We start from the raw sequence: 21,922 nt of genomic DNA, 5'->3' as shown, positions 1-21,922 counted from the left end.
CTCGAACCTCCGCCGGGACCAGCCGCACAGTCCATGAATGCAGCGCCTTGGAACATGAACAGGTTTTGCAGCACTTTGTCCCGCGTACAGCAGTGCAACAGTTCAGAGACGATGACTGCACCAGAATGACCCTGTCATAAAGCAGCATCTATGAGGCAACTGTGAGTGGACACCTACATTCTAGAAATGCACTGGTCTGCCCAGAGTCCCGACATGATCCCAATGGAACGAATGTGGGACGATTTAGAACATCGGCGTCGCTCCAGAAACCAGTGTGCAAACTTCACTACCTCCTCTGGTTTCGGCTCTTCAGGAGGAATGGGCTCCCTTTCCTTCACCGACCTTCAGACATCCGATTCGAAGTATCGCCAGCAGAGTTCAAGTTGCCGTAGAGGCGAAATGTGGGCACACCCCATATCAATAATCAGTAATAGGTATCTAGATAATTTTGATCAGGCGGTGTACTCCTGTAGGCATTCGGTGCATCTATCTACATCTACATAGATACTCTACAAATCACATTTAAGTGCCTGGCAGAGGGTTCATCGAACCACCTTCACAATTCTCTATTATTCCAATCTCGTATAGCGCTCGGGAAGAATGAACACCTATATCTTTCCGTACGAACTCTGATTTCCCTTATTTTATCTTTGTGATCGTTCCTCCCTATGTAAGTCGGTGTCAACAAAATATTTTCGCATTCGGAGGAGAAAGTTGGTGATTGGAATTTCGTGAGAAGATTCCGTCGCAACGAAAAACGCCTTTCTTTTAATGATATCCAGCCCAAATCCTGTATCATTTCTGTGATACTCTCTCCCACATTTCGCGATAATACAAAACGTGCTGCCTTTCTTTGAACTTTTTCGATGTACTCAGTCAGTCCTATCTGGTAAGGATCCCACATCTCAAAACAGTATTCTAAAAGAGGACGGACAAGCGTAGTGTAGGGAGTCTCCTTAGTAGGTCTGTTGCATTTTCTAAGTGTCCTACCAATGAAACGCAGTCTTCGGTTAGCCTTCCCCACAACATTTTCTATGTGTTCCTTCCAATTTAAATTGTTTGTAATTTTAATACCTAGGTATTTAGCTGAATTTACGGCTTTTAGATTAGACTGATTTATCGTGTAACCAAAGTTTAACGCGTTCCTTTTAGCAATGATGTGGATGACCTGACACTTTTCGTTATTTAAGGTCAACTGCCAATTTTCGCACCATTCCGATATTTCTTCGAAATCGTTTTGCAGTTTGTTTTGATCTTCTGATGACTTTATTAGTCGATAAACGACAGCGACATCTGTAAACAACCGAAGACGGCTGCTCAAATTGTCTCCCAAATCGTTTATATAGATAAGGAACAGCAAAGGGCCTATAACACTGCCTTGGGAAACGCCAGAAATCAGTTCTGTTTTACTCGTTGACTTCCCGTCAATTACAACAGACTGTGACCTCTCTGACAAGAAATCACAGATCGAGTCACATAACTGAGACGATATTCCATAAGCACGCAATTTCACTACGAGCCGTTTGTGTGGTACAGTGTCAGAAGCCTTCCGGAAATCCAGAAATACGGAATCTATCTGAAATCCCTTGTCAACAGCACTTCTTGTGAATAAAGAGCTAGTTGTGTTCCACAAGAACGATGTTTTCTAAACCCATGTTGACTGTGTGTCAATAGACCGTTTTCTTCGAGGTAATTCATTACGTTCGAACACAATATATGTTCTAAAATCCTGCTGCATATCGGCGTTAACGATATGGTCCTGTAATTTAGTGGATTACTCCTACTGCCTTTCTTGAATATTGGTGTGACCTGTGCAGCTTTCCAGTCTTTGGGTGCGGATCTTTCGTCGAGCGAAGGGTTGTATATGATTGTTAAGTATGGAGCTAATGCATGACCATACTCTGAAAGGAACCTAATTGCTATACAGTGTGGACCAGAAGACTTACTTTTATGAAGTGATTTAAGTTTCTTCACTACTCCGAGGATACTAACTTCTACGTTACTCATGTTCGCAGCTCTTCTCGATTCGAATTCTGGAATATTTACTTCGTCTTCTTTTGTGAAGGCATTTCGGAAGGCTGTGTTTAGTAACTCTGCTTTAGCAGCACTGTCTTCGATAGTATCTTCATTGTTATCGCACAGAGAAGGCATTGATTGTTTCTTGCCGCTAACATACTTCAAATACGACCAGAATTGCTTTGGATTTTCTACCAGGTTTCGAGACAAAGTTTCGTTGTGGAAACTGTTATAAGTATGAAATTACAACGAAATGAACATCCTTAGCTACTTACAGGCGTTGACATACGTCAACGGGGACAGATGAAAATGTGTGCCCCGACCGGGACTCGAACCCGGGATCTTCTGCTTACATGGCAGACGCTCTATCCATCTCAGCCACCAAGGACACACAGGATAGCGCGACTGCACTACGAATGTAGTGCGGGACAATACGGTGAGAATGTGGGTTTCGCAGGAGGCGTGCCAGAGATAAATCCCTGCAGTCGCGCTATCCTCTGTGTCGTCGGTGGCTCAGATGGATAGAGCGTCTGCCATGTAAGCAGGAGATCCCGGTCGGGGCACACATTTTCATCTGTCGCCGTTGACGTATGTCAACGCCTGTAAGCAGCTAAGGGTGTTCATTTCATTGTAATTTCATTCTAACGAGCTGCATGGTCACCGATGGTATCTGTTCTTTCGGACATGTCCGAAAGAACAGATACCATCTTAATATAAGTATCTCGCATTGAAGTCTGCGCTAAATTTCGAGCTTCTGTAAAAGATCGCCAATCTTGGGGATTTTGCGTATGTTTAAATTTGGCAGCCGGCCGTTGTGGCCGAGCGGCTCTAGGCGCTTCAGTCTGGAACGGAGCGACCGCTACGGTCGCAGGTTCGAATCCTGCCTCGGGCATGGATGTGTGTGATGTCCTTAGGTTAGTTAGTTGTAAGTTCTAGGAGACTGATGACCTCAGATGTTAAGTTTCATAGTGTCCAGAGCCATTTAAATTTGGCATGTTTGTTTCGTGTAGATGGTTAGTGGGAACGGACTACGTCGTGGCGACCTTACTCGGTAACAAAAATGATAGGACGCGGCCCCTTACGACTGCCTACAACAGTAGCAGGTGCCAAAGTGTTTCATTTGTGGAGTGGAGAAAATGAGACTGGAGTGTCACAGAGGATCGAGCTCACCCTGAAAACGTCGTAGTCGGCGGAGCGGATGAGGGCGCCGTCGAGGTAGGAGAAGGCGTTGAAGGCTGCTTTCCAGGGCAGGTAGTCGGTCTCGTGGCGCAGGTAGGTGGTGAGGTCGAGCGCCGTGGCGTACGGCAGGCGGCCGGCGCGCGCCAGCGACAGCGCGTCGTCCAGCAGCTGCGCGCGCGACACGGCCGACAGCGTCTCCACCGAGCCCGCGTCCGACAGCGCCGCCAGCACCAGCCGCCAGTTGGCCTCGTCGTAGTTGACGCGGTAGAAGCCTGCCGGACACGGGGCGGGCCGTCAGCACGACACCGGACGACACCTCTCACAAGGGACACTGAATCTGCACTTACTATAGTTCAATTCTTTTTCTTGGCGGCTCGCGCATGCCCGCCCATAAGCGGGAGATTGCTGCGTTGCCAGTTGTACGCGCCAAGATTTTTTTTTTATGTGTGTGTAGTGTGGACTGGAGAGATCATCCTTGATGACTTATTCTTCTAGGATGGGATGTAAGGATAAAAGGAAAAAACTTTATTTATTACGCATTCAGTTAGGCTTGGGCACGCAATGGGTCCTTTAGCCTGCTGTCTTTGGTGATGTATATCTCCTGTGGAGGGTGAAATGTGTCAAGGCTGTTATGTGTGACTGCTTCCTCGTGTTATGACAGATTGCCTATGGGGGGTGAAACGTTATTGACTGCGGTACGCGATACTTGTGCCATCTTGCAGGGTTTACCGTTCCTACCGATTGTAATTGTCGAACTTCGTCCCTAAGGGCATCGATCTTGTCAAAAACTCGTAGAGCCTTGTCATGGACCTTCTCTTGTATAGTGGTCTCGTGGAGTGCGGTGCGGATGTCGACGTTTCTTGTCCACCATGGAGCTCCTGTGATCCATCGATAGCAAATGTTTTGCAGCGCTTGGAGTTTGTTGTAGTTGGAGACGCACGTAGTTCCCCACGAGGTGCAGCCATACAACATTGTGGGTTCCACCGTTGCCTTATATAATTGGAGTTTAGTCTTAGGGTTGAGATCTCTTCAGGAACGGAATCAACGACCTGGCCATCTTCTGGGCTGCCGTCTTCTTGTCGTCAATATGCTGCGTAAAGAGTAATTTTTTGTCAAGGTAGACACCGAGATACTTCACTCCCGGTGACCATGGGATAAATTGGTCAGCTATTTGGAGTCTGTCGTTCAGAACTGGTTTCCTCCGTGTGAACAGAACTGCTGCCGTCTTCGTCGGGTTGATCGTTATCTTATTTTGCAGCGCCCAGCGTTCCATTACAGCAAGTTGCCGTTGCATCCTAGCGATTAGCTGGTCCAAGTGTCGTCCAGTTGTCAGAAAGGCCGTATCGTCCGCATAAAAACTCGCCGTAACAAGGGGGACTGTTGGGATGTCATTTATATATAAGTTGAAAAGTAGAGGCGAAATGACAGAGCCCTGCGGAATTCCTGCGGAGATCAGTTTCATTTCGGAGTTTTTATCGTCGACTCGGACATACAGTTTTCTGTCCTGCAGAAAGCTGTCTATGAGTCTAATGTAACAATCCGCAATAGGGGTAGTGCGATGCAGTTTGACGATAAGGTTGGGCCACCACACCTTATCGTAAGCTTTTTCGATGTCTAGGAAGACACCAATCGTGAAGTGCTGCTTGTTGTATCCTTCTTGTATCCGTTCGGTGATCCGTAGAAGTTGAAGTTCGGCAGATAACTTGTCCTTGAAACCGAATTGTTCGGGTCGTACAACATCATGCGCTGTAAGCGTGTCATGGAGCCTCTGCAACAGCACTCTCTCGAGCACCTTGCCAAGGGTCGGCAAGAGGCTAATGGGCCGGTAACTGTTGGGTTCTGCTGGGTCTTTACCTGGCTTGGGTATTGGAACTACTCGAGCCGTCTTGCATGCCGCAGGAAAATATCCTTGCAGAAGGCAGCTGTTGAGAATTCGGGTTAGGAGCACAGTTGGATTCCTGGGCAACTGTTTCAAATCGGTGTTGCATATGGAGTCGTTGCCCGGCGCATTATTCCGAGTCTTCCGGATAATACGCGTCAAGAGAAGCAGGGCCGTAATATAGTTCGCAAACTTACGTTTAGGGGGGAGCGGCGCAGTTTATGAAGTAAAGCCACCACGGCCGCATTAACCCTTTCGCTGCTACGGAGACGTGATCCCCGCATTCCGCGATGTGCGCGATTTTGTCATCATTGCACTGCTCACCTGTGCAGACACATGGTGTTTCGACTGCTTTGACACACTTTATCATTCGATTTCATGAAAACTATTTGGCCCAAAACTTTGATTTTTACACATCTTCTTGACTGATAACTTCCCCCCATAAATGACTTAATTTTGTTTCGATGTTCAACGCAGTTTTTGTGCAGCATTAGATGTAGTAAACCATTGCACGAAATTTTTAAGAGTTTGCAGAGGTAAAAGTCCATAGCGTATACTTTCCGTATGGTCGATTTTAGTTGCCACTAGAAATTTCAAAAAATTACATTCAAACGAATAAAATTCATGAAGTAAGACACTTCGATATTGTTTCTAAATAATGAAAATATTAAGCACCGATCAAGGCAGTGATGCTATTCATTACGCTTTCTTTCTTTCTTTCTTTCTTTTTTTAAAATCTCATTTTGTTCGTTTTCGTTCGTAGCATCTGCTCGGGGCGGACGTCGCAAGACACCCATTTCAGTTCGTCGTTGTTCCATTAACTCAGTTTTTTTTTATTACAGAGGGCAGCTAACCTCCTGACCGAACGCGCTGAGCTACCGTGCCGGCTATTTAACCAATACGCTAACGCAGCTCGACTTTTGGTATATCTCCCCGAGGACTTAAAATGTCACGCAAAATACCGACAAACACTGTTGGTATGATTATGAATTACTCACGTTTCGTCGAAGTACAATAGGAAATAAACAATTACCGCTGTTCTTTATTGCGAAAAAGCGGTTAGTGAGAATGATACAAATACCTTTCCTTGCTATCGCCTGAATTAGGAGGCTTATTGCTTGTTTGGTTTAATTAATTAATAGAATATGAAGCAATTGGTATAAAGAATGCTTTTTCCAAACTTTCTATAAAAGGAAGTCTGCCTATCAAGACATTGCTTTTGTTCAATTACTTTATTTATGACTGAACGTTTCTAAAACTGAAGTCACTCGTCTGCGCTCTGGCAACATCGTTTCTGTTCATTGGCTGAGTGTGTTTTGTGACGTCAGATGCGCAGAACGAACCTAAACTCGGCCGCTGTCATAAATGACGCGGACTTTAGGTCCGCTACTGTTTCTTGTGTATATTAATGACCTGTCATCTGTTACATTACCAGATGCCAAGTTTGTCTTATTTGCAGTTGATACAAACATTGCAATAAATAGTAAATCAAATATAAATTTAGAAAGGGCAGCTAATCAAATTTTTACTGACATTAATAAGTGGTTCATAGCCAATTCACTGTCATTAAACTTTGAAAAGACCCACTATGTGCAGTTCAGAATGTCCAAGAGATTTCCTTCTGGTGTGGGTATAAAATATGATGACATGGAAATAGGAGAAGTTGAGAGTGTAAAATTCTTGGGATTACAACTTGATAATAAATTCGGTTGAGAGCAACATAGTAACGAACTGCTAAAGCGCCCAAACAAGTCTGTGTTTGCAGTGCGAATGATGTCAGACATAGGAGATATAAATATAAAAAAACTGGCATATTTTGCTTATTTTCACTTCATTATGTCATATGGTATCATATCTTGGGGTAACTCCACAAACAGAGAAAAAAGTTTTAGAGTACAGAGGTGTATAATAAAACTAATGAATAATGTAAATCCAAGAACATCATGTCGAAATCTATTCAAATAATTGGGCATATTAATCACAGCTTCTCAGTATATTATTCCTTAATGAAGTTTGTTGTAAATAATACAACTCTTCTTCCAACTAACTGCTTAGTACACAGTATCAATACTAGGAATAAGAACAATATACATAAAGATTTAAAATCACTTACTCTTGCCCAGAAACGAGTCCAGTATTCAGCAACGCATATTTTCAATAAGTTACCAGCAACCATTAAGAGTTTAGTTTCAGACAAGGCACAATTTAAACATAATTTAAAAGAATTTTTGGTGGCCAACTCCTCCTATTCCATCCACGAGTTTCTCAACAAGTGCAGTAGACCATATTAATGAAAATTTATTATACTTTCATTTTTGACAATACTTGGTTGTAACAGTCAAGTAACTACCTACTGTGTCAATGATGGATGTATGGAAAGCAGATGTAAGTCTTAAGTCTCTAAATAATGGAAGTTTAATTTTAAATCTTGTACATAATCTGACTGTTCTTAACTGAGGATCACTGAAATGAATAATTTACTTTAATTTTTGACAATACTTGGTTGTAATAGCCAAGAAACTAGCAAATGTCTGAATGATGGATTTAATGAAAGCGGATGTAAGTATTAAACCAGTAAATATTAGAAGTTTAAATTTAATTCATGTACATAATTTTACTATTTATTGACTGAGGATCATTAAAAGTAATGAAACTCAAGTTTTTCTAATTACATTTTTGTAATGTGTTTATCTGACATGTTCCACACCCAGGACGATTCCCTCTTTTATGGGTCTATGGAATGAATAATTAATCTAATCTAATCTAACATCTTCCGCGCAATCGTAGAAGGTGATCAGAAAGTTGTTGAAAACTCATTTTTGCGCACGGCTTGGAACTTACAAGGAAAGCTCCCCATCGCCCGTCCTCAGATTTAGTGGCCAAATGGCCCAGTGGATATCCCGTCAAAAACTGAGCACAGATCAAGCATGAATAAAGGAAGAAAATGTACTGAACTGATAATAAAGAAGGAAAATAGAAGCTTATATTCTACAACATCGAGTGAATTGCGAGAAACACGGCCTCGTGGTTGTGTGATCACGGTGTTGGACTGCAAAGGGGTGACCCGTGTTCAAACCTCACTTATGCCCCATCACAGAATTATGATTATAACGTCAGTTTCATTTACTTCCGACTCATAGTTGTTATTAAGTCACTTTCCAAATGATACCGTGTTAGTTCATTATTAATATATATATCAAAAATCTACAAAGAGTAGCTAGAAACTTAATATCAAAACTGGGGATGACGACGGAGACGAAGTTAAGGATTTGTGCTATCTTGCAAACAAAAGAACCCATGGACAACGAAGCGAGGAGGTCAATAGAGGCAAAAAGGGCAATTCTGGCCAAGTCAAGTCTGCTAGCTTTTAATGTAGGCTTTAATTTGAGGAAGATGTTTCTGACAATGGAACCTCCCCATCGTACCCCCCTCAGATTTAGTTATAAGTTGGCACAGTGGATAGGCCTTGAAAAACTGAACACAGATCAATCGAGAAAACAGGAAGAAGTTGTGTGAAATTATGAAAAAATAAGCAAAATATACAAACTGAGTAGTCCATGTGCAAGATAGGCAACATCAAGGACACTGTCAGCTCACCAGTGCCGTGGTCCCGTGGTTAGATTGAGCAGCTGTGGAACGAGAGGTCCTTGGTTCAAGTCTTCCCTCGAGTGAAAAGTTTTATTTTCAATTTATGTCACAAGCTCTTATGTTTTCATCACTGTTTTGGGAGTGATTATCACATCCACAAGAAAACCTAAATAGAGCAAGGTAGAAGAATCTTTTTACCCATTCGCCAAGTGTACAAGTTAGGTGGATCGACAACAGATTCCTGTCATGTGACGCACATGCCGTCACCAGTGTCGTATAGAATATATCAGACGTGTTTTGCTGTGGAGGAATCGGTTGACCTATGACCTTGCGATCAAATGTTTTCGGTTCCCATTGAAGAGGCACGTCCTTTCGTCTAGGTTTTGCGATGCGGTCGCAAAACACAGACACTAAACTTATTACAGTGAACAGAGACGTCAATGAAAGAACGGACAGATCATAACTTTGCGAAAATTAATTTTTTACTCGAGGGAAGACTTGAACCAAGGACCTCTCGTTCCGCAGCTGCTCTCGCTAACCACAGGACCACGGCACTCCTGAGGTCACACCATCCATGATGTTGCCTATCTTATCAGTTTGTATATTTTGCTTTATTTTTATAGTTCCACACAACTTCTTCCTGTTTTCTCGATTGATCTGTGTTCAGTTTTTCAAGCCCTATCCACTGTGCCAACTTATAACTAAATCTGAGGGGGGTGCGATGGGGAGCTTCCCTTGTGAGAATTTACGCTTGGAGCACAGCATTCTATGGTAGTGAATCATGAACTGCAGGAAACCGGAACAGGAGAGAATCGAAGCATTTGAGATGTGGTGCTACAGAACAATGTTGAAAATTAGATGGACTGATAAGGTAAGAATCGGCGAAGGAAGGAACATAGGGAAAACACTGACACTAGGAAGGGAAAGGATGGTGGGATATATGTTACGATATAAGGGAATAGCTTGAACAGTACTTGAGGGAGCTGCAGAGGGTAAAAAACTATAGAGTAAGACAGAGATTGGAATACATTAACGAATAATTGAGAATGTAGGTTGCAAGTGCTACGCGGAGATGTGGAGGTTGGTACAGAGAGGAACTCGTGGAGGGCCTCATCAAAATGGTCAGAAGACTGATGGAAAAACTGAAAGAAAATAAAGATAGAAAAAGAGGAAGCTGTGAGTGAGTAACTAGGTTAGTGGTGGCTGACCTGTCTCTTCGACGTTGAAGACGACCCAGGAGTCGTTGGCGGCGCCGAGGCTGTCCAGGTGGAGGGTGGGCTGGGCCCGCATCCACGTCCGCGGCCTCGTCGCGCCGAAGTCCCTCCGCTCGGCGTCCGTGTAGGTGATGGGCACCCACCACAGGCTGCTGTTGCCCGCCGCACCCGTAGAGTTCACCAGGAACCGCTCCTGCCGACACGTCACCGCTACGATCAGAGGTGCCACGCGAACACGTTTATGGCGTCGAGTAGGCCGCAAAATCTCATTAACCTTACACTCTACATATATACTCCGCTAGCCACCAAGCGGTGTGTGGCGGAGGGCACAATTCGCGCCAACGTCATATTCCCGTCCCCCCCCCTCCTCCCCTCTGTTCCACTAGCGGATCGCGCGAGGGAAAAACGACTGTCTGAACCCCTCAGTATGAGCTCTTATTTCCCTTATCTTTGAATGATGATCATTACGCGATTTCAAAGTTGGTGGTAATAATATATGCTCTACATCCTCGGTGAATATTGGACTTCGGAATTTAGTGAGCAGCCCCTTCCGTTTAGCGCGTCGTCTATGTGCAAGTGCGTCCCGTTTCAAACTTTCTATGAGATTTGTAACGGTCTCTCGCGATGGCTAAATGTACCAGTCACGAATCTTGCCGCTCTTCTTTGGACCTTTTCAATCTCTTGAATCAGACCCAACTGGTAAGGGTCCCATACTGACGAACAATACTCTAAGACTGGACGAACTAACGTATTGTAAGCTATTTCCTTTGTTGAAGGACTGCATCGCTTCAGGATTCTGCCAATAAACTGCATCTAGAGTTCGCCTTACCCGTTACTTGTGTAACCTGATCGTTCCATTTGAGATCATTTTGAATAGTCACACCCAGATACTTCACTGATGTTACCGCTTCCAAAGACTGATCATTTATTTCGTACTCATACATTAATGGCGATTTTCGCCTTGTTATACGCAGTAGGTTACACTTACTAATATTGAGAGGTAACTGCCAGTCATTACACCACGCTTTTATTTTCTGCAAATCCTCATTGATTTGTTCACAACTTTCGTGTGATACTACTTTCCTGTAGACTACAGCATCATCGGCAAACAGTCTAAGGCCGCTGTCAATGGAAATGGAAAGTGTTGCACCAACAATAACTTGACGGTATAGTACCAAACTGTTATGCCCAGTATTTTCATACCTTTGGGATATGCCGACTAAAATTTAATCCTTACGCGAGCTAATTTTCTGTATTTTCAGTAAAGAACACGTCATTCCTACAGATGAAAAACTCTCATTTGTAGGGATCAATATGGGTTCCGAAAGCAAATATTGTGTAAAATCCAGCTCGTTCCGTTTGTTCACTAGGCTCAGGACGCCGGCGCCCAGGTGGATGACGTGTTGCTTGACACCCGAAAGGCGTGCTTACGGAATAGAGACCAGGTGAGTGACTGGACTGAAGAGTTTCCAGCTGACAAAACTCAGCATGTCGCTCTCAGTAGAGGGAACTCTTCGAGCGTAAAAGTAACTTCGAATGTACTCTCTCCCCCTCCCCCCCCCCCACACGAAGTTTTCGCATTATATATAAATGACGTGGTAGACAGCATCAGGCTTTTCCCGGATGATGCTGTTGTATACGAAGAAATCACAGTGGTAGAAAATTGTACCGAAATGCGGAAGGACTTGCAGAGCATCGACGGTTGGTGCAAGGAGTGGCAATTGATCCTCAACATAAACAAATGTAACATATTGCGTGTACATAGATAGAAATACCCATTATTGCAGTGATCAAAGATTACAGAATAATCACTGGAAGCAGTTATTCCCACAAAAGATGTAGGGGTATGCGTACGGGGCTGTTCATGGTGAAATGACCACATAAAACTAATAGCAGGAAAGGCAGATGCAGGTTGCCAGACTGAGTTTAATTCGAAGAACTCTCAGGAAATGCAGCACGTCAACAAAGGAGGTAGCTTACAAAACCCTCGTTCGACCAGTACTTGAGTATTATAGTCAGTCTGGATTCCATACCAGATGGGACTGATAGATAAAATAGAGAAAATACAAAGAAGACCAGCGCGTTTTGTTGCATGACCATTGTATTAGGATGTTTTTATAGACCACCAGAATCCGCAACAAATGTCACAGAACGTTTCAAGGAAAGTCTTGAGTACATAGGAAATAAATATCCAAATTATCCATTAGTTATAGGTGGAGACTTTAATCTGGCGTCCATTTACTGGGAAAATTACACGTTTATCACAGGAGACAGAAGCAAAGATTCGTGTGAAGTTACTCTACGAGCGCTGTCAACATACAACCTTGAGCAACTGGTTAGAAAAGCAACTTGAGATGGGAACATATTAGATATCTTGGCGAGAAACAGACCTGATCTCTTTGAGGAAGTTAATCTAGAAGAAGGTATTAGCGACCATAATGTCATTGTGACTTCTACGTCAGTGGAAATTGCAAAAAATCAAAGAAACAGCGTAGAGTTTTCTTGATTGGGAAAGCAAATTAAAGTGTCATTAACGAATATCTTCATAGCAAGCTCCAAGTTTTCACCGCGGGACACACAGATATTGAGCATCTTTTGTCGGAATTTAAAGGTATTGTCCACCATGTGCTAGAGAAGTATGTGCCTAGCAAAAATATAGGGGAGGGGAAGGTTCCACCTTGCTTCAACAAACATATCAGAAAGTTGTCGAGAAAGCAGAGAATTTTGCACAGTCGTTTTAAACGTAGTCACTGACCAGCTGACAAACAGAAATTATGCGAAATGAAAGCAGCTGTCTGAAGGACAATGAAAGACTGTTTTAACGAATTTGAAAGCAGTATTTTATCAGCAGATTCTAAAAATAACCCCAAAAAAATTTGGTCGTACGCTACAAATAATTCAATACCTTCTCGCGCTGACAGTACGGGTAATGTAATTGATGATTCTAAACAGAAGGCCGAAATTCTAAACCTAGCTTTCAAAAACTCGTTTACGGTAGAGGACTGCAGCACCATTCCCCCTTTCAATTATCGAACAAACGCAAGGATGGCTGACATAGTGTTTAGTGTATCTGGGACTGTAAAACAGTTAAGATCCTTAGACGCCGGGAAGGCATCTGTCCCAGACGGTATCCCCGTAAGATTATATGCTGGTTATGCTACAAATATAGCACCGTTCTTATCCATTATCTATCAGAGATCAGCGGAAAATTCCACGTGACTGGAAGAAGGCCCAGATCATAGCAATCTATAAAAAGGGTAGAAAATCGGATGCACATAATTACCGGCCAATTTCACTGACATCGATTTGTTGTAGAATCAGGGAACATATTTTGTGTTCAGACTTAATGACCTTTCTAGACGCAGTGCTTCAACAAAGTAAATAGCTTACAATACGTTAGTTCGTCCAGTCTTAGAGTTTTGTTCGTCTGTATGGAACCCTTACCAGTTGGGTCTGATTCAAGAGATTGAGAAGGTCCAAAGAAGAGCGGCAAGATTAGTGACTGGTACATTTAGCCATCGCGGGAGCGTTAAGAATCTCATTGAAAGTTTGAAGTGTGACACACTTGCAGATAGATGGCGCGCTAAACGGAAGAGGCTGCTCACTAAATTCCGAAATCCGATCTTCACCGAGGATGTCAAATCGCGCAATGATCACCATTCAACGATAAGGGAAATTAGAGCTCGTACTAAGGCGTTCAGACAGTTGTTTTTCCCTCGCGCGATTCGCGAGTGGAACAGAGGGAGGGAAATATGACTTTGGCGCGAATTGTGCCCTCCGCTACAGACCGCATGGTGGCTAGCGGAGTATATATGTAAATGTAGATGTAGCAAGCACGAAAGTGTCAGGGAGATGATCAGCCAGCTCCTGTCGCACACACTGAAGGAGATGTGTCCTGCATCACTGTGTGGTTTATTGTCGAAATTCCGACAGCGGACGTTCCTGCAAAAGTCAACCATTATATTGCTTCCCAGCCCACATGGACGCTTGTCGGCAGTCGTTCTTCCCGCGAACCAATAACTACTGGAAAGGGGAGGAGGAAGTGTCGGTGCTACGCACATTGCAAGGTGACTTGTGGACTATATGGTTCAAATGGCTCTGAGCACTATGGGACTTAACAGCTGTGGTCATCAGTCCCATAGAACTTAGAACTACTTAAACCTAACTAACCTAAGGACATCACACACATCCATGCCCGAGGCAGGATTCGAACCTGCGACCGTAGCAGTCGCACGGTTCCGGACTGCCCGCCTAGAACCGCGAGACCACCGCGGCCGGCCTGCGGAGTATAGTTTGTAGATGTAGATGAAGAATGGGGTGAGTAAATGATGGCTTTCGGTGTGCCTAACGTTACTGGAATTTTTCACTACACGGAATGTCCAGGTGGATGTGCATATGCAGTTTATCGGCAGCTGTGGACTTTGAGAATTGTCGAATTATTGGAATGTTGGACGTGGCGGCAACATACTGACAGATCCCATATATAATTGCCGTTAGTGCAGTGACTGCAGAACGAGTGGCGGCGAGATGATCTCATGACAACAGTGCGGTAAAAAGAGAAGGCATGGGCTGTTCCAGAAGGAGTGCACCTCGAAAAGGTCGTAGGATTGTTCAGTTCGATTGGTCCTGACGAACAGACGGTTTACAACAGCTGAAACCCGATGAGAGGTTAGGGGCAGATTGTCGCCACGAACTTCTGGGAAGCTGGATAGAGATCTGAAGTAGCCTGGCGTCGTTTACCTCTGGCACCATACCACAGACAACAGAGCCAGATTCAAATGGGACACAGAATGACATTCTGTGGTGTTCAGCGCGGCCGTTGTGGCCGAGCGGTTCTAGACGCTTCAGTCTGAAAACCGTGCGACCGCTACGGTCACAGGTTCGAATCCTGCCTCGGGCATGGATGTGCGTGATGTGCTTAGGTTAGTTAGGATTAAGTAGTTCTAAGTTCTACGGGACTGATGACCTCAGATGTTAAGTCCCATAGTGCTCAGAGACATTTGAACCATTTGTGGTGCTCAGCAAAGTGTCTCGCTTTTGTTTGTGGTAGTCGGATTAACGCTTAAGTGTCGTAAACCACCTGGAAGATGGTCACTGGAAGCAGTGATCCTTCAGATCCATGGCACTCCTGCTCCAGGCATAATGGTGTGGGGAGCTACTGGGTATGACAGCAGTACTGATTTTGTAATTGTTAGACGGAGGCTGAATGCTCGCCATTATGTAGAAACAATGATAAGGCCTGTTGTCATGTCCACAGGCCGCTGTGGCCGAGCGGTTCTAGGCGCTTCAGTCTGGAACCGCGCTGCTGCTACGGTCGCAGGTTCGAATCCTGCTTCGGACATGGATGTGTGTGCTGTCCTTAGGTTAGTTAGGTTTAAGTAGTTCTAGGTTCTAGGGGACTGATGACCTCAGATGTTAAGTCCCATAGTGCTTAGAGCCATTTGAACCATTTTTGTTGTCATGTCCTCTTATGACTAGGATACTAAATGGCATGTTCCCACAGGATAACTTGAGACCCAACTCTGACTTATCACCTATAGAATATGTCTGGTATATGATGGAAAGAAATATACTTCCTACTATCCCCCAGCCAGCAGTATTTATGAAGTGACATAGCGTGTGTTTCAGACACGGCAAGAAATTATTGAAGATGACATTCAGAGGCTGTTTACTTCCGCGCCTCAATGAATGGAAGAGTGTGAGCGTGACCATAGGGGCCACATCTCATATTAATGTCAATGATGGAAATCAATTCCGAAGAGAATGAAGATCAATTGCTTAATTCCCGTTACTTAACGAACATTTCTACAAAGTTTGAGAAATATAAGACCGGAGTTTCGTTGTGTAATATTTGCAGTTTCCGGCAGAGTATCACAGAGTATCTCCCAGAACACAAGATAGTTCTATCTAAAGTAATCTCTATGTTAGTTCTGAGTTTCCGAGGTCTTCGTAGGAGTCTTGGCTCGTACGTATCTCTGCAGTGTAACGGAAATCCAAAGTAGCACGTTTCTCGCCAAAAAGACGTGCTGGTACGTGAATAACTTGCTGCAGTATCTTGCCCGTAACTAAGTAATAAATTCGAACTGCGCAATATTACATCTGGCAAGAAACTTCCCGTATATGATTTCCATTTCCTTGTGGGGAGACAAGTGAGCAGCCAAGACTCCAACGAACACCATCGTGACAGACACGATATTGCAATGCCTGTGTTTTCTCGAATTATAGCGCATAGGGCATGGAAGCATTTTCGGAGGAACAGTCGCTACATCGATAACAGCCGTCATGTAATGCATAAAGTGTATTCGCTTCTGCGCATAGAGACGACCATCAGATGTATAATAGAACGACGACAGTGAAAATTTGTGCCATACCGGGACTCGAACCCTTATCGGTCGCCTTACCACTAGGCTATCTGAGCAGGACTCACAAGCAGACCCAGACTTCCATATGTTGTCCGCCATGTGCCAACGACCTGTACTCGTGCATCCATTATGCTTAGTCCTGTACAGAGTAGACAGTTTAATTGAAAATCACTTGCCCGGTGTCGACAGATAAGTACGATATTGCAGTGCCTGTGTTTTCCCGAAGTACGAGGCGATGTTCCTTGGGACATGCTTCGCGGTTGTGAATGTGGACAACCATCAGCTGTCTAATGGAATGACGACAGTGAAAATTTGTGCCAGACCGGGGACTCGAACATGAATTTCCCGCTTATCGCGAGCAGTCGCCTCACCATTAGGCTGCCATATTATGTAAGCAAAGGCAGCAGATCAGCTATTTGCTATTTTTATTGAACAGTATACTATGAATGATACATTGTTAAGTTTTTTAATCAATTAGTGTTACAACAATTTCCTTCCTCATTTACTGGCAGACAAACTTTTAATCTTTTAAGGCAAGAAGCAGTGTACATTGCCACATTACTTCGTAAATATGTATCCAGACTAGTGTTGGTGCCCTTCTGCAATACAACCCATGTTTCAGCGACGACAGCGAGAAACAACGCCGGCCAGAGTGGCTGAGCGGTTCTAGGCGCTTCAGTCTGGGGCCCTATTCTGTATCTTTGATACCGATCGGTGTAGTAGGTTAGTCTCGGTAGTGAAGTCATTTTCGGTTCTTTACCGAAATATTCTATTCAGTAAGCTTCTGAGACCTGTTACCGAACGGTCCTCCCACCGATTATACGACAACTGTACCGAGAGGTTTTGGATTGCGATGTGGCCCTGTCGATCGGTGAACTGTGGTTTACATACACCTATATTTTGTTATTTTAAACATATTTGGCGGTTTTAGCTTTGGAGTTAGTGCTTGTGTTACTAAAGAATCACCAGAGGACGCATCTGGTTGGAAAGTGAGTTCATAATAGACTATTTTCCTTTTGTTAGAAATATGATTAGATTAGGTTGCTACTGTTAATGATTACATAAAAAAAAGTTTTCGGTCAATATCCTCTCAAAATACGTGTTACTTTTATGCAAATAAGAGTTTAAAGATCATTAAATATCAAGACATCGGCTCTGCTTACGTATATTACATGAGTGTGAACTGACGTTACTAGTAACTTTGTGTACGTTTTCCCACAAATGGTTTAGTTAGTAATTATCGAAACGTGTTTACAACTTTCAAGTAACAATGGAAAGCAATTATGTGAAACCTGATATTGGAAACCTTCCAAACTATCACTCATTTATGACTTACACAGCACCGTTTGGCAATGAAGTCAGCTTCCGTTCCTCTAAACAATAGTACGACAATTGAGGCCTCCGTTTCTAACGTTTAGCGTGGCCAAAAAGTGGATAGCGCGTAGGAATGCAATACGAAATGACATTGGTTCTCGCACGGATGAATGCAACAGATTTTCTTTTTCCTCTTCATATATGCAACACGTTCTGATACATGGTTATTCGTGTAAGTTAAGATTTTTCTGCAATATTCGTTATTACTCACATGTAAGAGCGCACTTCCCCAGTAATGATTTCGTGATTTCTGTGTGTTTAAAAAACGATACATGAAATTGCTGGAGATGAAATTGCTGTGAGTGAAACAACCGACAGTGACCTTTATATTTTTTCTTGTCAGAGATAATTCACCATTTTTTCCGAATACGTAGCGATTTCCGAGTATGCGGTTAGACAGGAATCTAAGAGCACAACTTAAATTACTGGGAATGTAACTAGCATCAGTCATCTTCATAATCTTGCTTGTCACAAGTATTTATCTGCGATCGAATCCTCAACGATAGTAGACAGAGATGAAAGATCTTCACCGTAATATTTTTAGACTGTAGCACCATATACGAAACATTTTCATTCATGAGACGCATGTTATAACCTTCGACGAACTGCCGGAGCTCTCGGAAATGCTTTTTTTCAATTTTAAGACCCAAATCGTTGACGTGTCATATAGGGAAGTGGGATACTTAATCATTTGGGTCTCTAGGCGCGAGTTATAATCAGATTCTGTTTATCTTCTCATTCTTTGAAACTCTCAGAATCAATTTTGCGGGTGTTTTTATAGATGTATCAGAACAATGTGGTACTACACACTATTCCTAACTCATTTTCCGAAACGTGAAATCCAAAACACGATGTCAGTGTGAATGAGAATAAGATGACATAATGCGGCAATTACGACAATCTGCAGAATACAGTCAAATACGCTATCGTTATTACGCATGCGTGGAAACATGCGGTCATGGAATCTGCAAAAATTCCTATGCATTTCAGCTGAGGATCATGGTGGAAGTAGGCTCTTTAGGTTTTATATTGGTAACACCACGTAGCGCTCTGTATGAAAATCACTGGATGTGCTTTGTGCAGTCTGTGGCTGGTTGCCATTGTTGTAATATTCGCTATTGTAGTGTTGGGCAGTTGATTGTTAACAGCGCGTAGCGTTGCACAGTTGGAGGTGAGCCGCCAGCAGTGGTGGATGTGGGGAGTGAGATGGTGGAGTTTTGAGAGCGGATGATCTGGACGTGTGTCCATCAGAGAGAGCAAATTTGTAAGATTGGATGTCATGAACTGATTTTTGTGAGGTAAGTGATTTGTGAAAGGTATAGGTAAATGTTAGTCAGGGCCATTCTTCTGTAGGGATTATTGAAAGTCAGATTGCGTTGCGCTAAAAATATTGTGTGTCAGTTTAATGATGATCAGAATAAGTAAAGAGCGAAATGTCTGAATACGTTCAGTTCTGCGCAGCTGTTTGAAAATCAAATAACGTAAGGGGTTTACCAGCACAGTAATTCACTAATTTTTTTAAGGGAATGTTTCAATGGAAATTGATATACTGCTCCTGATACTGTTAAAGAGGAGGCAAGAGCGATGAAGACGGACACGTCAGCTCGATGGAATGCTGCGTCATGCGTTATGGCAACGTAAACGCAATTTTCGGTACTTCGAAGAATAGAGCGCTTGTGTCGTCTACTAGCCACTTTGTGTTCGTGGCGCTGTGCTCGCTGCACTGTGCATGCGCAGATCTGCGGCCGCTTGGTTTTGATTGGCTTGCATGATGCGAACCGACAACAGCGCTTCGGTTCTCTAGACCCGAACGGTATCGCTTCCGAAATGCATACTGAATAATGCAGGGGCTCTAATTCGAGTACTAGACCGTTCGGTCCTCTTGGGTACCGAAACGATCTGCACAATGGCGGAAAGATACACAATAGGCACCCTGGAACCGCGCGACCACTACGGTCGCAGGTTAGAATCCTGCCTCGTTCATGGATGTGTGTGATGTCCTTAGGTTAGTTTAGTTTAAGTAGTTCTAAGTTCTAGGGGACTGATGACCTCAGATGTTAAGTCCCACAGTGGTCAGAACCATTTGAACCATTTTAGAAACAACCGTTACACACTAGGTGGGGGCACACTGCACGTATACGCATACCTTAAGCCACAACACAACAATGCTGCACCAGTTCTTGTGCCATGTGTTTGCTGCTCGTTTCTGTCGCCATTGTTATAAAAATAGGATAGATCGCTTTTTTCATTTCCTATAATACCGCAATATTGAAACCAATGCAAATATTACGAATAAAAATTAATCCGTAAAAAAAGTTTATTTAAATACGAAATATTTTGGTACTGCTACTATGGTTAATAGATATTTCTGTTTTTGTACTCGGTTATTAGTAAAAAATAAAAAAAAGTGCCTGTTACAACCGAGCCTACAGAAATACCGAAAAATACCTGTTATTCAGAACTAAATTGCCGATATCAGTTATAACCGCTCGGTTTTTTCTATTCCTAACCAGAACTGATGACATGTATCGGCAAACAAACGAAGAACTAACTAATTAACTGTATTTTTTCCAGGTGATAATTAAAAGTGTATGACAATTCTTCGTACTGGGAAGAGTGCTTGTTATTAAACAGGTGCAAAGAAGACCAGATATGTGCACAAGCTTCAGGTCAGGGCATAAAGTGATAATTGAAAAAGACAGAAAAGTGACACGGAAACTTGTTGAGTGTTGCTGGTAATGTGGACACTACGCTATCTCCTGCCCACCGACATGACAAGGAAGGGACAGCGTGACGCTTTCGAACGCTTTTAACCTTCCCAGGGGATATCAGATCCCTGGAGGGAGATCCATTCTCCCTGACACTATCGATCTGGATTTCCCTGGAGAGTCTTAAAGCAACGAGTCAGACACACGTCGTCCCACCCACGTATCGTCTACGCCTCACCCCTAGAGTTATCACAATTATATAAGACGGTGGACGAAACAGCTGACGTTATTACACAGGCCGTTTCAAGGCGTAAGAGCCTTTTTTATGTGGCGCATTATGAGAGGAAAACGTCATATAAACGGATCTTCTGTTCTCAAAATGAGACGGATGGGGGGTGGGGGGGGTGGGGGGTGGTAGTTCAAATGGCTCTAAGCACTATGGGACTTAACATCTGACGTCATCAGTCCCCTAAAACTTAGAACTACTTAAACCTAACTAACCTAAGGACATCACACACATCCATGCCCGAGGCAGGATTCGAACCTGCGACCGTAGCGGTCGCACGGTTCCAGACTGAAGCGCCTAGAACCGCTCAGTCACACCGACCGGCAAAATGACACGCAGTTTATACATCTTAGTATTATTTATGTTATATGAAATATATACATTTTTTATGTTTGTACATGTTAGGCAGGTATGTGTTTTGTAATTTAAGTTCTGTGCTCAGAGAAACTAACGTCAATGTGAAGTATATGGAGCAGGGAGATGGGGGCAGTTGAAGGACAGTGGAGTTGAAAGACGAGCTCAAATGACTCTAAGCACTATGGGACTTAACATCTGAGGTCATCAGGCCCTAGACTTAGAACTATTTAAACATGACTAACCTAAAGACATCACAAACATCCATGCCCGATGCATGATTCGAACCTGCGACCGTAGCAGCTGCTCGGTTCCGGACTGAAGCGACTAGAACCGCTCGGCCACAACGGCCGTCTGAAAGACGAGTAATGCAGTTCGTTTCTACATCTTCATAGATACTCGGCAAACCACAGTACGGCGCGTGGCCGACGGTACCTTGTACCACTACCATTACCTTTCCCTTTCCACTCGCAAATAGAGCGAGGAAAAAGCGACTGTCTATAGGCCTCCGTATGAGACCTAATTTCTCGTATCTTACCTTCGAGGTCCTTACGTGAAACGTACGTTGGCGGCATTAGAAACCTTCTGCTGTCACCTTCAAATATCGGTTCTCTAAATTTTCTCAATAGCGTTCCTCGAAAAGAACGTCTTCCTCTCTCTAAGGATTCGCACTTCAGTTCCCGAAGCATTTCTGTAACGCTTGTGTGTTGTTCGAACCTGCCAGTAACAAATCTAGCAGTCCTCCTATGAACTGCTTCGGAGTCTTTCTTTAAATTAACTTAGTACGGATCCCGAACACTACAGCAGTACTCAAGAATAGGTCGCACTAGCGTCCTTTGTATGTTGTCTCCTTTACAGATGAACCACATTTTCCTAAAATTCTCCCAATAAACCGAAGTCGATTATTCGCCTTTTCTACCACAGTCCTCAAATGCTCGTTCCATTTCATATCGCTTTGCAAC

General features: G+C 43.5%; 1 protein-coding gene across 1 annotated transcript in view; it reads right to left on the bottom strand.

Annotated features, from left to right (window-relative positions):
- The window catches only part of LOC126101360 (aminopeptidase N), a 360,940-nt gene that overhangs the window by 66,538 nt on the left and 272,480 nt on the right, over window positions 1-21,922 (bottom strand). The window contains exons 11-12 of the mRNA XM_049912028.1: window positions 9,871-10,069; window positions 3,187-3,467 (exon numbers count right to left, since the gene is read on the bottom strand). Coding sequence (XP_049767985.1) covers window positions 3,187-3,467; window positions 9,871-10,069 — 480 coding nt within the window. The remainder of the gene's footprint in view (window positions 1-3,186; window positions 3,468-9,870; window positions 10,070-21,922) is intronic.

Source organism: Schistocerca cancellata, chromosome 9 (genome assembly GCF_023864275.1).
Source record: "Schistocerca cancellata isolate TAMUIC-IGC-003103 chromosome 9, iqSchCanc2.1, whole genome shotgun sequence".
Lineage (NCBI taxonomy): Eukaryota > Metazoa > Arthropoda > Insecta > Orthoptera > Acrididae > Schistocerca > Schistocerca cancellata.
The sequence above is the reverse complement of the archived record's forward strand: the minus strand, read 5'-3'. Positions and strand labels throughout refer to the sequence as shown.